The sequence below is a fragment of the Gopherus evgoodei genome, chromosome 9, assembly GCF_007399415.2.
Source record: "Gopherus evgoodei ecotype Sinaloan lineage chromosome 9, rGopEvg1_v1.p, whole genome shotgun sequence".
NCBI classification, from domain to species: Eukaryota; Metazoa; Chordata; order Testudines; family Testudinidae; genus Gopherus; species Gopherus evgoodei.
Window position 1 is genome coordinate 35,484,504 of NC_044330.1, and position 18,314 is coordinate 35,502,817.

The following is an 18,314-nucleotide window of genomic DNA, read 5'->3' on the forward strand; positions in this document are numbered from 1 at the left end:
AAGCAGCAGCACAGCAACGTAGGAGTTTAAAATGTGCAAGTGTGAAGTTAATTAGAATTTTTCGAAGAGACAATTTAAAGCATGCTTAACATGGTTGGTTACCATTTTGACAGGCACAGCCATCCTCAAAGAATAAAAATGAAGGTCAAAGAAAAAAACTTAATACCTTGCCCCGTGCTGAAGATATTATCTAAATTAGCAAGAGCTGCATATTTGTCTGCTGACTGGAGATTCGGTTTATTCACTGCAACTTTACTGGCAGCAGTTGCTGTTGTGTTGCTCTGAGAAGCATTGAAGGCTCCAAAATCAGCACTGGAGGATTTGGGGAAGTTATCAAAGTGAGCAAAGTTAGCATTCATTGATCCAGCACTTCCACCTGTAACAAAGTAAGTTAAACATGGATACTTTAAAAGGTATAGGAAAGTCTCTCCAAATGCTCTTAGTGGCAATATCATCCCACCTATTGGCAGTTACACCATGCAGTGACATCTCTTTTGTTTCTTATCCCACCGGCTAGCTAAAGCCCCTCTAACACTTAAAATTAATCTTGAAACATCAGAATGAGCACATTTATATCTGTAAACTTCTACATCTGAAGAAAACTCTGAAAGTTTAATAGCTTGCACACATCGTAATTAGCTCTCGCAAAACTATGTTTCAGTGCAACATCATTAAGTCAACTCAAACACCACATATATTTAGCTAGAAAAAATTTGAGTTAAATTAGCTTTAATTTTATAAATCCAAAATACAGCTTTTCCTGCTACAAGAATTCAGCGACGTAAGTTGCAGTTGCTTTATTTTCCTCAATGGTACAATATGCTTGACTACTTCAGACATCAGTAACCAGTGCAGGCAAAAAAGATTAGCCTGAAAGTCCAGAGGTAGCACAATGGGATACCAGGCCAAGGTTCAGAGACACTCACTCAGTCCTTTACTCCCAGATGTCATGGCTGCACCCAGATAGACACCACAGACTTTGGGAGGGGAGATAAAGAAAGGGATTTGAGAGCCCTCCTTTCAAGGAAAAAAAAAATTTCTTTCTAGGATACAGACTAAGTATACTAAAGTAAATGAATCAATCTATTAGGATTTATATAAACACTGCTGATCTGAAATATAGGAAACAGTTTGAAAGCTCCAGCTTTTTAATGTGTGTAACAAATTTTATGTTTAAATCTCTAAAAAGGTATTTGAGTTTCCAGGTCGTCACTGTAGACAGAGGATTCTGTTAATATGTGCAAGTCAGATTTACATTTTAGTTGAACAGAAAAAGGGGTGTGCGAGCAAGCACGTGTACACGCATGTACACGTGGTTGAGTACTCAGCCCATATTAACTATTAATAAACCATTAGCAATTTGATAATTTTAAATGCAGCACATACATAAGCAAAGACTGGTGAAAATATATGTAAGGGTGGAACTAAAACAAAACACAATGGCATATAAAACAAAATAAACTAAGTTTTCTACTCAATGAAACTTACTGTGTACAGCCTGGAGAGGGAAAGCTGAAGTAAATTCACCAAAACTGCAGCTAGATGAAAGCGTTCTGAACGCTGGATAGCCAGAAATTGTGTGAGGGGGATTAAAGTTAACAAAAGAAGGAAGAAAAACATGTAAAAAAAGAAAGTTTAAATGACACCACATCCAAAAGGAAAAAAGGAAAAGAAGTCAGCCAAAGATTAAACAAACAGCAACTGCCAGCCCAAGCAAAAGTTTTAAAGTATGATCAAATTAACAAGAAAAGCAAAATAAGAATTTAGCAATAGACCTTACACATGAAATCTTCTGATAACTGAGTGCCTAACATGCATCTGTGTGGTAAATACATTCAATAATTGTACTACTCTGGTCTGCATTTATCCATCTTCACTGAATCGTCTCTTGGAAGATGGAAATCACAGATGTAATCTCCTTTAGATAAATGTGATCTGATATTCAGAAGTACCAATATAGTTACATTCAGTAAGCTTACAAATATTTCATGTGTAGGGCTCATTATAAACAACAATGTCAAATCAGGAGACTTCCCAAAAGTGCCAGAAAACAGTAAAACAAAACAAAAAACCCACACCAAAAAACCAAACAGAAAAAGGCATTCATTTCAGGTTTCCCCAGAGCTTCAGATTATGATTATGTTGATGCAGGAAGTAAACTGAAGTACTTTCTCACTTGTATGTCTGGACTATTTTGTATTAAAAATTAATCAGAAATGCTAGTAGTCTACCTGTATTTTGGGGCTGAAAAGGAGACTGACTTGCTGTGGGGAAACCTCCAAAATTACTCGAACCACTAGACTGTCCAAATGCATCAAAGTTTGCAAAACCTGCATTTGCAGAGTTCTGTGCTGTAAATTGTAAAGGAACAAAACATGTTAACGGACATGAAAAACAAAAACATATGTATTAACTGAAGAAAGTTATGGTTATGTTGGTCTGAGTGTGATGTCCTACCTCAAGCACGATTTTTCTTTTTTATAAATGAAGCATCACATTCTTATCTAAAGTATAATACATGTCCTACGAGTTAAATTAACCTTCAAAACTTTTAAGCCTTTCATATTTGCCTTCATAGGTCTGTATCGAATTCCCCACTCGCTTTTCCATAGTTCATTTCTGTTAAAGCATGAGTGGTATGCCATTACCCATAGTAACTGCAAGACCTCAATAAAAGGTAAATCTGCACTGTAATCAAAACTGTAATTGCAGCAAACGGTGACATACCCAGGTTAACTTTAATCTAGCTACCATGGCAACAGCACAAGCTTCAGCATGGGCTAGGAATACTCGTAAGGTTTGAGATGAAGCCAATACTATGCTGCTTCACTGCTATTTTTAAATACTCTAGAATAGCTAGATTACAGCTAGCATGGACATGCCTACTCAAATGGCAATCATGCTTTTGACTGCCTTCTAGACATACACAGTGAGAGATTCATTTTAAACCTACAGTACTAGCACAGAAAGCTCTGAAGACAGAACACCAAATCTGTAACTGGTAAAAGAGTCAAAACAAGATTTTCATCTTTCCAAACACTGTTTTCCAGTGAAATGCCAATCTGTCTGGTAGGCTATTCGACTCCTACAAGCCTGATTTGGAAATGTGAAATACGTTCTACTTCTAAGATGTATTTTTACAGCATTTCAAAATGTCAAGCGTTTATGTATGAAGTACAAGATTGTTAGAGGGAATTTCATTTGTCACTACTTAGTTTGTTTTGGATACATACTATGCAGAAGTCATTCAACCTGTCAAAGCATTCAAAGCACTATGTAATTAAAATGCAATTAAAAAAAATCACATAACAGAACACAAAGCCAAACCAGTAAATACTAACGATGCCTTCTTTTGCAGAACAGCATTTTTATTGATTTGGCCTTTTAAAAAGGTTTTTTTGCCCCTAGATCCAGATATTGAGAATGCTGGACTATTAAAAATTGCACAATCAAATCAACATTAGGAATGAAAAGAACCTGCAAAGGAAGGAAATTTAGAATAGATACTCACTCTGCCCTCAACCCTCCCTTTGTGTCATGATATTGCAGGTAACTGAGAGAAGATAGTGGCTGAGGAAGTCTGGCTCAATTACCAATGAAAGTCAATATAAACTGAGTGTCCAACTCACTGGCCCCTTTGAAAATTCTAGCCACTATTTACATGCTACACTATGCAAGCAATAATGAATAGAGGGGAATCTTTCTATCTATTTTAAAATGACCTACTTTTTTTTATTATTATTATTATTGTAAGTCGATCTAAAACCCATCAATATGATGTGATTTTCCATTGGCATAACAGAATTGGGAATGGATTCTTTGGAGGTACAGTAGTATTATCGGGCCAGTTCTTTCAATGTGCCTGGAGCAAGTTTTTACAACCAAGTTATAAACCCCAGGAAACAATAAGCTATAATAGAAATGCTGATGTCTAAAGTACAATTGTTGTGACAATTCTGGCTATGAAAAAAAGAGTTATCTTACAAAGTATAAGAATTATATAACAAACATCTACCCTGCATATTTAAAAACTGAAGAGAAATTGTATGTAAATACAAAACTGCAGTTATCAAACATTCATGACATTTTTTGCAGCATGGACTTCTTCTGTAAAGAATGTCTGTCACCCCTCATGACAAGAATCTTGTTATGCATTCCCACATCTTCCTTGAAAGAAAAATACTGTTACTAAGCTTGTTTAGTAACTCTTTTTCTTTGATATGCGTTGTTCATGTCCATTCCACTCTTGGTGTCCGTGCACGGCCGTTGGAAACTTTTTCCCTCAGCAGTATCCGTTGAGTGGCTTGAGCACCTGTTGCTGCCACACCCCACTGCATGAAGGTATAAAAGGGAAGAACCATTGCTAGCCCCACTCAGTTCCTTCTGGCTGGAACTCCAATATAGTGGGGAAGAAGGGCGGATCATGGAATGGACATGTGCAATGTATCTCTAAGAACAACAGTTACAGAAAAAGGTTAGCAACAGTTTTCTCTTCCTTGAATGACTGCACATGAGCATTCCACTCGTTTTTGCGGCCTGAGAGTCACCAAGAGGTGGAATCGGAATCTATTTAAATAAAGATTGGAGAATTCCTCATCCAGCTTTAGCCTTGTCTCTGGAGTTTTGAGCAACAGCATAAATGGGAGGCAAATATGTGGACTGAGGAGGAAGTTGCCACTCTACAAACAACTACAACCAGAAACTGTGGCAGAAACACCATTGAAGCACACTGATTTTGTCAAATAAGCTGTGACTGATCGGTGGGGTGACATTAGCCAGGTCACAGCACATGCGTATAGAAGAGTCAATCCAAGAAAAGATTCTTTGAACAGAGACTGTTATTTTATTCTGTTTCACACCACTACAAATAGTTGGTAGGACTTATGGAAATACTTGGTCCTATGCAAACAGAATACAAGAGCTTTTCTGATGTCCAAGATATGTAAACGCTCCTCTTTCCCTGTTTGAATGTGGCTTCTAGAAGAAAGCAGGAAAACAAATGGACTGGTTGATATGGAAAAACACACCACTTTTGGAATGAACTTGGGCTGGGAATGCAAATAAACCATGTCCTTAAAGATTATTTTATAGGGAGGCCCAGAGGTTAAGGCACATAGTTCTCCTATCCTTTTGGCCAAAGTGATGGCCACTGAATATAATAATAATATAATTATTGGAGCTATACCTATATCCTAGAACTGGAAGGGACATCGAAAGGTCATCAAGTCCAGCCCCCTGCCTTCACTAGCAGGACCAAGTATTGATTTTTGCCCCAGATCCCTAGAATGGCCTCCTCAAGGATTGAACTCAACCCTGGGTTTAGCAGGCCAATGCTCAAACCACTGAGCTATTCATCTTCACTGGCAGAGGCAGCAGAGAGCAAGTAGCCAAAGGTTCAAATGCCAGACCCATAAGACTGGACAAACACCAAGTTTAGCTCCCATGGGGAAATACCATCTTGTACCTGAGGACACAACTTGTTAGGCCCTTCAAAAACCTTGTACACGTCATTAGAGAAAATAGTGATTATCTTCTTTAGGGTGGAATGCTAAAATAGCTGCCAGATGTACTCTGATTGAACTAACAGCCAAACCTTGGTGTTTCCTGTGCAATAATTAGTCCAGAATACATTGAACAAAAGAACAGGACAGCGATACACCACACTGGCAAGAACAAATGGAAAAATGCCTTCACTTAAGAGAGCTAAGTAGCTCTTGTAGAAAACTTTCTACTAAGGACCTCCTGAACCTCTTTCAAGCGAGATCATTCTCTAATATCTAGCAACTTAGAATCCATGCAGTTGGAGTAGGCACCCATGACCTTGAGAGATTAGGTCTCAGTTTAGTGGACGCCAGACTGGAGGTTTCACTGACACCACTAAGAGAGTGGAGAACCAGTGTTCGTGGGCTCAAGCTGGGTATGACTCTGGCTTGGTCACATCTTATCTTTAGTAATACCCTATGAATGAGTGGGACTGTGCGAAAAGTGTAAAGGGGCCTGCCTGACCACAGCAGCAAAAATGGTGTCTGTCAGGGAACCTGGGTTGCAATCTAGTAGGGAGCTGACCTGCTGACACTTTGTTGATCCTTGTCACAAATAGGTCTACTTGGAGAAACCCCATCAATGGATCTGGATGAAGAGATCACTCAGTCTCATAAGCAAACTGATCAGGTGGTCTGCTAGATCATTTTGGACTCCCCAAAATAAGCAGCTTTAGATCTATCAAGCTAGCAATGCAAAGCTCCCAGAGCAGAGCTGCCTCTTGATGGAGTGGAAAACAGTTGGCTCCTCCCTGCTTGAGACAGAACATTACCGCTGTGTTGTCTGTAAGGACTAACAGACTCTTTCCCTTGATATGTGAGAAACATCTGGCACTACAGTCCGATAATTTTATGCATCAGTGGCAGAGCTGAAAGCTAATTCTTTTGAGGACCAGAGATCCTGAGTCTGCAGAGAACCTAGATGGATTCCCCATCCCAGGTAGACATATCCATCACTAGCATTAGCATCAGCTGAAGGCAGGCAAATGGAACACCTACACATACATTGGCTCAACCTGTCCACCAGCCGAGGGAGGCAAGAACATAAGACATTCTCATCACCAAGTCTAGCTGATGGAAGCTCAGTGAGTAGATGGATGCCAACTTACTTTGAGGAACTCTGGAGTGCAGTCTGGCATACTGAACTACATACAGGCAGGAGGCCATATGCCCCAGGAGCCTCAAAGAGTTTTGTGCTGTTGTGACTGGGTGATGTTTCTTACCTATTGATTGAATTGTCTGGAACAAAGTCCAGCATGACTCCTATAAACTATCCTCTAGACCAGGGAGAGGATAGACTTCTCTGCATTGACTAGCATTCTCACAGCATTGAACATTGACAGGATCAGGCACACACTGCACTGTACCTGAAGTTGAGACACACCCTAGACAAGCCTGTCATCCAGATTTACTCCTACTTCCAACTCCCAATCTTCTAATGAATGCAGCTACTACTGACATAACTGTTGTAAAGATCCTGAGAGCTGCTAATAGGCCAAATGGTAGTACAGTGAACCGATAATTGTGACACTGGTAAATGAGGTGCTAGCTCTTATCAAATCTGCTCAGCTGACTCCTACACTGAAAAATTCATAGCTGGAAAACAGACCGGCTCACGTGTGTTAGTATTGCTCAAGATAGGTGCTAAACTTGTAAGACCGTGTTTAGACTCTAAAATGCTGGTAAGTTGCTGCACACATTATTCTTACTTGTAATGTCTGTATCCCATGCTATCAAGTAATATGAAAGTTTTGCTTTATAATTGTAAAAATGCCTGCTCTCAAGTTGTGGACCTAGGCAGGAAAAGGACTATCAAGTCTAACTGGGCCACTGTAGGAACAAAAAACTTAGTAAACTTTCACTCATGAAGAAATTAACTACAGGATTCAGAGTAGCAGCCGTGTTAGTCTGCATCCACAAAAAGAATGGGAGTACTTGTGGCACCTTAGAGACTAACAAATTTATTTCAGCATGAGCTTTCGTGAGCTACAGTTCACTTCTTCGGATGCATAGAATGGAACACATAGACAGGAGATATTTATACATACAGAGAACATGAAAAGGTGGAAGTATGCATACCAACAGGAAGAGTCTAATCAATTGAGATGAGCTATCATCAGCAGGAGAAAAAAAAACTTTTGAAGTGATACTCATAGAAGGTATGAGGAGAACTTAACAAAGGGAAATAAATTCAATTAGTGTAATGACCCAACTACTGTTTAGGCCTGAGTTAATTGTATCTAATTTGCATATTAAGTCAAGTTCAGCAGTCTCTCTTTGGAGTCTGTTTTTGACGGCTTTTTTGTTGCAAAATTGCCACCTTCAAGTCTGTCACTGAGTGGTTAGAGAGGCTGAAGTGTTCTCCCACTGGTTTTTGAATGTTATGATTCCTGATGTCAGATTTGTGTCCATTTATTCTTTTGCATAGAGATTGTCCGGTTTGGCCAATGTACATGGCAGAGGGGCATTGCTGGCACATGATGGCATATATCACGCTGATAGATATGCAGGTGAACGAGCCCCTGATGGCGTGGCTAATGTGATTAGGTCCTATGATGGTGTCACTTGAATACATATATGGACAGAGCTGGCACTGGGCTTTGTTGTAAAGATAGGTTCCTGGGTTAGTGTTTATGTTGTATGGTGTGCGGTTGCTGGTGAGTATTTGCTTCAGGTTGGGAGGCTGTCTATTAGCGAGGAGTGGCCTGTCTCCCAAGATCTGTGAGAGTAAGGGATCATCTCTCAGGATCTTGTAGTTGTTTATCTCTGTCGGAGGGATTGGAGCAAATACGATTGTATCTTAGAGCTTGGCTGTAGACAATGGATCGTGTGGCGTATCCTAGATGGAAGCAGGAGGCATGTAGGTAAGTATAGCAGTCAGTGGGTTTCTGGTAGAGGGTGGTGTTTATGTGACCGTCGCTTGTTAACACAGTAGTGTGTAGGAAATGGACCGCTTGTGTGGATTGGTCTAGGCTGAGGTTGATGGTGGGATGGAAATTGTTAAAATCACGGTGGAATTCCTCGAGGGCTTCTTTTCCATGAGTCCAGATTATGAAGATCGTAACATTCAAAAACCAGTGGGAAAACACTTCAACTTCTCTAACCACTCAGTGACTGACTTGAAGGTGGCAATTTTGCAACAAAAAAACTTCAAAAAACAGAGTCCAAAGAGACTGCTGAACTCGAATTAATATGCAAATTAGATACAATTAACTCAGGCCTAAACAGAGACAGGGAATGGTTGGGTCATTACACTAATTGAATCTATTTCCCTATGTTAAGTTCTCCTCATACCTTCTACGGGTCATCTTAATTATCACTTCAAAAGTTTTTTTTCTTCTGCTGATGATAGCTCATCTCAATTGATTACTCTTCCTGTTGGTATGTATACTTCCACCTTTTCACGTTCTCTGTATGTATAAATATCTCCTGTCTGTGTGTTCCATTCTATGCATCCGAAGAAGTGAGCTGTAGCTCACGAAAGCTCATGCTGAAATAAATTTGTTAGTCTCTAAGGTGCCACAAGTACTCCTGTTCTTTTAACTACAGGACTGGCTACCAGAGTGCTCTCTATTGAGATCTCTGGTACTTTTTGACAGTTTGACCTGAGGCCGGCACTCATGGACATGAACCACTCCAGACAGCATGACGATAATATTTTTGGTTTACCAGAAATCAGAGATACTTCCTGGGAGCTTGATTGATGGCCACATGGAAGAAGGCATCTTGTAAGTCAAAGGCAGCATACCAATCCCTAGGATCCAGCAAAAGGTTAAACAGAAGCTATATGTTTTTTTTTGTTTTTTTTTTGTTTTTTTTTAGAATTTATTGAGTTGACACAGGTCTACAATTGATCTTAAACCTGCCCCCTTCACCTTTGGGATTGGAAAACTGTGGAACTAAAACTCCTTCTCTTTGAGAGGATGTGGAATCTCTTCTATTGCCCCCAACCGAGAGAGATTGTATCCTCCTGGAGGGGGAGCTCCTCTTGAGAGGAGTCTCTGAAGAGGCATGAGAAGGGAGGGGTAGAAACAAACCTTGAGTATATCCCACCTTCATAGTACTAGACACACCCTGGTCCAAAGCAATTCAGGACCAAGCACTGAGGAAGAGATACAAAAGATTTACAAAGGGGATGGAATTTGGGTCTGGAGAGATGGAGAAATGACTGGCACTTCCTACACCCTTTGAGATACCTGGAACTGGAGCCAAAGCAGCAGCAGGAGGAAGCCTGTACCTATAATCCCATGAATTCTTTTTTAACAGATACTATCAAAGAGCTGGAACAGAAAAATGGTGCATCTGCTGAGGCTGATCGTTCTCTCTCACTGGGACAGGTGAATACAAATCTTAGGAGCTTAAGGTGGCTTGAGTACATAAGTCCATGAAGCTTGCAATCTGTCTTGTCTGAGAACAGAGAAAGACTCTCAAATGGCAAGTCCTGAATAGTATTCACAGAAATACTTCTCTCGTTAGGGGTGAGAGAAATCAGTGCTGAAACTCCGGTAATACAGCTGGCGCACTTCTCACTGAAGCTGCAGCATTCAGCACAGTCAGACCAAGACAGCTCTGATAGTGGCCTGAGTGCCGCCTCCCTCAGCAGGAATTTCAGCCTAGCCGCTTTATCCTTCTCGAATTCCAGACAAGTCTTTAATGTGTGCTTTCCTCAGGCACTTCAGACAACTATTGTGCGGGTCACTCACTGGCAGGCCCTGAGCAAGAAGTACACGGCTTGAGGCCCGGAGACCAGAGCATGCCTCAGTGGCAGCATCAGAACACCGAAACAGGGAAAAAAACAACCATAATAAAAAATATATATTTTTAACACCATTAAAAGACATGACAATCAGCATGTAAATTTTCAGATAAAAAAAAAACCAACTAACTATAGTAACTACATTAACTACTAAACTAAGCTCAGGGAAAATAATTTCCTACTGCCAGGCCCTGGGTACATAGATACCAGGAGTGGAATGGATAAGTGCAATCACTTGAAGAAAAAACTGTAGTACTCTGAACTTTCACATTCAGTTAAATTTGTACTGAAATAGTTTTCCTTCCCCAAATCACATGTCCAATAGGTTGAACTAGTTTCCTTTTCCCCCACTCTTCTTCATAATCCCTCTGCCCAAGTTCCCATGTACTACTTGGCACATTAGGAACTCCACAAGATGGAGTATATCAGAAGCTGCCTTCTTGTGCAGTTACCAAGCATTACAACAGTACAGCAACAGGCACTCAACCCTCCCACAAAGTGTTCTCACTGTCTCCGCTTTCTACCCAACCAACACAGAAGTACTTTATTACAACAGTTTTTTCCTGATGGCTAATAAATTCACCCACTCCCTTGTGGCTGCAACAGTTTATAAGAGAGGCTGTTAATCTTACTGCCCCTCAGAAGTAGTTTCTATAGGGGGACAGACTATACATTCCAAAGAAAAAAATATTCAGTCTCTTGTAGGAGAAGTTGTAAAGGAGGCAGAATCACTACCAAATCACCAAAATAGGCATCATGGACCAGCACCAGTACACAGCCAAAGCAAGAACAACTGACCCATATACATCAAAGCCGACTATCTTTTACTGCAACAATCTTTGTAGCCAATCACCTGCCCATGTACCTTTTACTATAAGATGTCCGTGTCCATCTTAAATTTTGTGTGCAATGATTCCCAATTATATTTTATAAACCTTTTAAGAGTTTGCTGTTGCATGCATACGTGAGTTCAGCTCCTCCTTCCTTTGGACCACAAAGATGAGTCTGTAACTTCAGAACCAGCTTCACAGGGTGTTACTGCAGCCAAAGTGTAGAACCCTGGTCTATCAGAATACAAGTTCATGAGGGGGGAAAAAAAGGCACTAGAACGTCGATAGGAGTAGAACAGAAGGGCTTCAGCCATGTGACTTATGAGCTGGATCACTGAAAACAGCTTAATGCATATGAAAGGTCCTTATTAATGTACGGTGCTTGCACGATTGGTGCTCACAATTTAATGTTTCTCTAAGAGGTAAAAAGTATCAGCCATGTGACTTATGAGCTGGATCACTGAAAACAGCTTAATGCATATGAAAGGTCCTTATTAATGTATGGTAAAAAGTATCAGCCCTGATAAAGTCCGAAGTTCTAAATTCTGTGGGACTGTTTTCCTCAATTCACTATGTCAGGGGAGTGAGAGTATCTTACTGCAGAAAAGGACACCAGTGATATGTATTCAGGTACTCATCCCATTCACACCTTAGAGCAATCATTTCAATCTAAATATAGCTGGCTTCATTAAAAAATTTTAGTCTTTCTTCTTGAAAGATGTATATTCCTTTGTACCTGTTCAATCCTATATAAAGTAGTAGGACAGTCCTGAAAAGAGATAACTGACCATGGTTTATGCTATATTAGATTTATCAAACATACAAGGAAAAAATGAACAGCTTGCCTAAAAAGAGGCTTACAGTTCCTGAGGTCCATTTAAAAAAAAAAAGAATTCAAGTACAGAGTAATCTGATACAAATGTGGTTTGATTAGGCTGGATCTTTGGATACTTAAGTCTTTCATACAGACGCCTTTGGAGTGAAACTTTGTTTTATGTAATGCTGGCCAATAAGCATGTACATTTTTGGATTAAAATTTGCAATTGGTCAATCAACATCATTCCAATTTAAATACATTCAATTCCAAGAAACTGATTTACATGAAAGCCTTTGTTTTATGCATACTTTATAAAATATGCTACAACTATTCATGTTTAATTCTACTGAAATCAATTGTCACTCACATTATCTTTCAAATATAATGCCTGAAAACAGTTAAAAACATTTATAAATTTTTTTAATTTAAACTGGTGATGAATACCTTATTCAACACACCAGAACTGTGCACCCATGATTTTTCAACTTTGTAATTTAATGCCAATGGTGATGACAACACTCCAGATGAACACAGATTTTTCACAAGCAGCATCTCTCCTCAGTATTAGCAATATTATAGTAGAACCCAGAGATGCCAACCAGATAGGGGCTCCATTGCCTTAGGTACTACAAATTTTAGTAAACATTACCTAATCTGAAGAGTTCATAATCTAAAGTAGACAAGGTCAAAGGATAGGTATTTGTCAGAGCCGGCTCCAGGCACCAGACCAGCAAGCAGCTGCCTGGGGCTGCCAACGATGAGGGGCGGCACGTCTGGGTCTTTGGCGGCAATTTGGTGGCAGGTACCTCACTCCCTCTCGGAGTGAAGGACCAGTCACTGAATTGCCACCGAAGGATGAAGCTGCAGCAGCAGAACTGCAGATCATGATTGCGGCTCTCCCCACCCCCTTTTTCTTTTTGCTGCTTGGGGTGGCAAAACCCTGGAGCCAGCCCTGGTACTTGCTCACGGTCACACAGAAAGTTAGTGGAAACACACTACTCAATATCTATAAGCTGCTGACTTACAATTATTGGTGTTCTTCAGAATCACCTTAGTGACCATTATTCTTTAGGATAAAGTTATATGGATTGAGGTCTTTTTTTTCCCCTCTGTAATATTCAGGCCTGTTTACCAACAGCCATTCTAAATATTTAAAAGTCTGTCCTACCACACCCAGCCCTGATCTTTGCTCAAAAACAAACAAACAAACATTTTCCTTTTGCTCCTGCTCCCACACTACTCCCAGCCACATGGACTTCTTCCACTACAAGTTTGTTCTCTCTTCCTTCAATTCTGTCACACTCAGTGAGACAGCATTGCTTCTTCCCCTTCACTGACGCCCACACAGTTGTCTGTTTACTATTTTTCACTCCTTCTCCATAAAGGATCTTGCCAACTTTTTCAGAAGGAAGAAATGACATCCTGCATAACCTCTGCCCATCCCCACTACTTTACTCTCCTTCTCTCTTGCCACCAACACTGCCTTCTAGCCAAATATTTGCTTTATAAACAAGCAACTCAAGGAAAACAAAATTAAAGCACAGTGACAAAAAGAGACCAAATATAATTTGTGTCAGGTACAGATCAATATTTATGTGATCCATGTCGAATAGTACTATTATGCTATATTTTATAGCTATTCTCTTCTGTTTCCCATACTGTTTTTGCAAAGGAAATGCAGAGTGTAAGTTTTAAAACTTTAAAATACTTGCTTTATTAAACTTGATTTCCAACTTGTCATAAGCTAAATCTTAACAACTGATACAACAATGTTCAAAGCACAGAAATATAAATTCTCCTTTTATTAATTCAGAAGATAATTCATATTTATAAGCCATAAAGAATAGATACCTGAGGAGTTTTCTGTACATTTAATTAGGAGGCAGTGTCTATACAGAACTCTTACCTGCATGACTGTTGAAATGTGCAAAGTTAGCAAAATTTGCTGTAGCAGTTGACTGAGGAGCAGGAGCAGCAAAGATATCTGAGCCAAGGTCACTGAGGAGGTCAAATTGTTTCTTTTCCTGCTGCTGTTGTCCTTGAGACCTAACGATAACAGGGGACTAAAAACAACATTTTAATTAGCTAAACAAACAGGAAAGCCAATATTTAACCAAGCTTTACAAAAAGCTAAAGGACACAGACCGAAAAAGCTATTTATGGTACTAGTTTTGAACTCTTTTTTTGCCCCTAAGTATTGTTAGCAAGCCATATCAAGTTTCATAACTTTAGAATTCAGACCACAATTATGTAAAACAAACATGCAATGAACTTGTTAAAATTTGATAATTTAATCTAGAGCTTTTAGTTTAAGTTGTGGTACAAAGGAGAATCTTTCCTCAATCTCCTCTTCCTACCCTCCCTAAGGTGTGCAAGAGCATATTCCCCACCAAGCTCCATGGCCTTAGTGTGAGTCTTCAGGTTGCCCTGCTTAAGTGCACTATAGGAGTTAAACAGCAGACTTCCAGAGACTAAGATCGGGGCGGCTCTAGGCATTTTGCCGCCCCACGCATGGCAGACAGGCTGCCTTTGGCGGCTGGCCTGCGGAAGGTCCCTGGTCCCAGGAATTCAGTGGCAGCCTGCGGGAGGTCTGCTGAAGCCGCGGGACCAACGGACCCTCCGCAGGCATGCCACCGAAGGCAGCCTGCTTGCCACTCTCGTGGCGACCGGCAGAGCACCCCCTGCGGCTTGCCGCCCCAAGCACGCGCTTGGCGTGCTTGTGCATGGAGCCGTCCCTGACTACGATGCATGTAAAACAGGAAAATTAGAGGTATCTAAACAAATGGCTCCAGATTATGGAACCTGTATGTAGTATTTGCAATTATTTTCAAAGACCAGCAGAGCTTCAGAGCCATGTAGATTGAAGCTCCTCCTTCTCACTGAATCCCCATTTTTATTTTATTTTTTTCTGGAAGAAAAATAAAGTTACATTTCTTGCAGAATTCCTCAACAGAACATGAAGGCTGTATGATTAAAAACTCCAGAGTCAGAAAATTCTAAACATTTAAACTTAGCTTTACCCTCTTGTGTGTTAGCATTATACAGACTAATTATATCATATATTTGAAAAATAATATATATTTTTTCCCTCCAGCCTATCATATACCATTATGGATGAGCTAGACAGAGAGCCAAAAGTCATTTGACAAGAATGCAACAAAACACACTTGTAACATACAGCACAGTATTCACGACCACATAGAGAGAAACATATGTTAATTAAGATAGCTTCACTGTCCCCTGAACTGCTTCTAAGGAAGGGATGTTGAAGTTATAGTACACTGGACTGACCAAAATACTTGCTCCTACCACAGGGAAGACGATTTATATAAAAATCTAGTTTACAGTTAACTTAATTTTGTCACAATGGCCCAAATTTGGGGGTGGAGTGAAGAGATGCAGCAAATCTCAAGTTGTTGAAAAACCATGGTTTTACTTCTAAAAGCAGTAACACTGACTGGCTAAGAAAGAAGTCCTGTCCATGTCTCCCTTCAATAAAAAGATGGCAGTTGTAACAGAGGGCTTCAAAGGAGGCAGTGATGTGTTTTTTTAAATTCCAACAAGGATGCAAGAAAGGAGGATGACCCAACCCAACTACAGCAAAAGCTGTTTTATCCAGTGTATTGCGGGAATGGGGAGGGTGCCAGTAAGTAAAAAATGCCTGTTAAGGACAGGAGGGAGTTCCGGATGCAGAGCTTGGGGTGCGGGAGGAGGTGCAGTGCGCAAGCTCTGGGAGGGAGTTTGGGTGCGGGAGGAGGCTCGGGAATCGGGTGCGAGTGCCGGATCCGCAGATCACTCACCTCGGGCAGCTCCCCGCAAGCGATGATGTGTCCTGGCTGCTCTTAGGCAGAAGTAAAGCAGGAAGCGCTGGCTGGGAACAGCGGCCAACAGGAGCCGCGGGGGCAACACCTGTGGGTGGAGGTGCACCGAGCTGCCTGTGGCATCTCCGCCTATGAGCGGCCAGGACACGTCACCACTTGTGAGGAGCCAACTGAGGTGAGCGGTCTACGGATCAAGTCCTCTCCCAGGTCCCAACCCCTCGGTGGTCCTGCGCCAACTGGACTATAAACTGGAATTTCAATGAAGATCAGAAATGCTGTTTATAAAGCATTCTGGTTGGTGAAGTGCCAGATAAAGAAAGCTTTTACTGTATGTTGTGGTTACACTAGATGTTTAACCAAAAGCCTGTTACAAAACCAAACCATCTTAGTTTTATTAAATAGCACCAAAAAATACCAGTCTATTAATTATTACTACACAGGGCAGAGGCTAGCATTTTTAGTCTGAAGCATTCAAAGTCAATCCATCACAGAACTCAGTTTCTAGATTTTACCGTTAGTCCTCTATTCGCATTCCATAAAACCAGCAGAGCATGTAAGCTATTAAGTACAGTTTTATTGTAACAGCAGTAACCCACTAATGCCACAATTTTCAGTATTTTGTAAAATCTTGTTCAATTCACAAAATGCCCATTCTCCTTTTAAATACTGCAACATAATCCCATACCACTGAACTCTTAGCCATTACTCACTCACTTGGCTAGGTGTGCCTTTATTTAAGTGCAGTGCTGGTGCAGATTCTCCCAAGAGAGATTTAAGCGGTTTCACCTCAGGTGTGCTGCTTGTACTACTAGCAGAGGACCCTGATATAGATGCATGGACTGATGCCACAACCTTAGCTTGTTCTGGAGGAACATACCTAAGTTGAATAAGAGTAAAATTATTTAATATTTAACATAAGTTTTGTTCCAACATCCATTATAATGGTAGCACAGCGATCAAAAGTTTTTGCTCTGAGGTCTGAGATTTGCTATTTTAAGCTCTGAACCTATGTCAAATAGTACTACTGGTCTGATGGTCCAGTCACCATTTTAGTGTCCCATCTCTCAATGACTGGGGTTACAAAAGCTTGAGACTCCAGTTTTCCAATGTTTAATAGCAGTCATTTTCAACCTGTGGCACGCAGAGACTGTGTCTAAGGGGTCCGCAAAAGATGACTATAAAAATAAAGTTTCAGATCCTAGAAAAGGCATACCTTTGATCTATCAAAAGTAGCTGAATGCCCCCGACCTACAGGACAAAACCCAGAAGTGTTGTTACCACCACAAAAGCTCACAGGTTAGCACCCTCTCTCACGCTTTGTTAAATGCTATGCCGAACACATGGAACATTTATAGCTGAGTTCTGTTCAGTCAGTTTTCAGTCTAAGATTCCTATGGTAGGGGCCTGAGGACCACAGGTTGAATTTCCAAATGGTCTGCACCTCCATTTGAAATTTTTTAGGGGTCCACAAATGAAAAAAAAGTTTTAAAAAAAAAGCACGTTAAAAAAAAAATCACATCTACTTCAACTCAAAAGTGATGTTAACAGTCCCTAATCTCAATCAACTGTCAGGGTTTGAACCATTGTTGTATACTCTATTGAAGTCTGACATCCTAGCTTTTAAGTCACGTGAGCTGGAATGGAAGGAGGTGAAGCAAGATGTTGATAACACTTCTTTAAAACTCAGACTGAGTTATAAATCGTTATTAAATATTCGTTTTACAGAGCTTCAATATTTTTACAAAACCCAAGTAAATATTTTTACTGTCACTGTAGTTCCATCCCAGGGATTGTTTATAGTGACATCAGTAGCAGTATAGGACTTAAACTATTACAGTTTCCTTGTTCGAGATGAATTATATGATTGCCCTGTTAAGTGGAAAACATATAAAACTTTTAAAGAAAATAGTCTGATAACTTCTCCACTTAAATGAGCTGTAATAGTTCTTACACTCTATTCAGCAACCAACCATCTATGTAATAAAGCCAATATATTCAGACAAGTCTGCCACATATACAAGAGGAAAAACAAACAGCCCTCCTGACAAGCAAACGTAGTAGAGCTGTTAGCGAATGAGCAGAACACAAAAGCTTCTATACTGCCCTATCTTAAAGCCACTCTGCGGGGAACAGCAGAAGCTGCCCTTGTGAGCAGAAAATGACTTCCACACCTGCAGAGTGCAACAGTCTTGTGAAGCCTCAGCAGCTGCTGAGGCAGTTTGGATCCGAGTTCAGACCTCTAGGAAGCCGGCCACGAAAAAATAACTGACACTCTGTATCCCATGTTCACTGCTTTTATATGGTTATATATTTTGTACAAAGTACGCCTTATGAGATGTTATTTGTAAACTCAACCTGCTGATTATTGTCCTGTTGAAATGTGTGTTACACTGCATGTGAAATTATGAGATTTTGCTGTATGATTGTTACTGGAATGTGTTGCAATTCTGGATAATACCCATAAGCCAATTCCTCAGACTCAGACATACTAGCATGCCAGAAAAGTGCTAAAGAACCATTACCTGCTGGTGGGTTGTAAACAGGAAATTT

At 40.4% G+C, this 18,314-nt stretch overlaps 1 protein-coding gene across 6 annotated transcripts in view; it reads right to left on the reverse strand.

The window, feature by feature from the left end:
• Positions 1-18,314, reverse strand: part of AGFG1 (ArfGAP with FG repeats 1) — an 85,982-nt gene that overhangs the window by 12,626 nt on the left and 55,042 nt on the right. For 3 of the 6 annotated variants that reach the window (XM_030574904.1, XM_030574905.1, XM_030574902.1), the window contains exons 4-8: positions 16,479-16,641; positions 13,850-14,006; positions 2,232-2,351; positions 1,489-1,560; positions 167-376 (exon numbers count right to left, since the gene is read on the reverse strand). In XM_030574904.1, coding sequence (XP_030430764.1) covers positions 167-376; positions 1,489-1,560; positions 2,232-2,351; positions 13,850-14,006; positions 16,479-16,641 — 722 coding nt within the window. The remainder of the gene's footprint in view (positions 1-166; positions 377-1,488; positions 1,561-2,231; positions 2,352-13,849; positions 14,007-16,478; positions 16,642-18,314) is intronic. The other 3 variants (XM_030574906.1, XM_030574907.1, XM_030574908.1) reach the window with 2 other exon arrangements.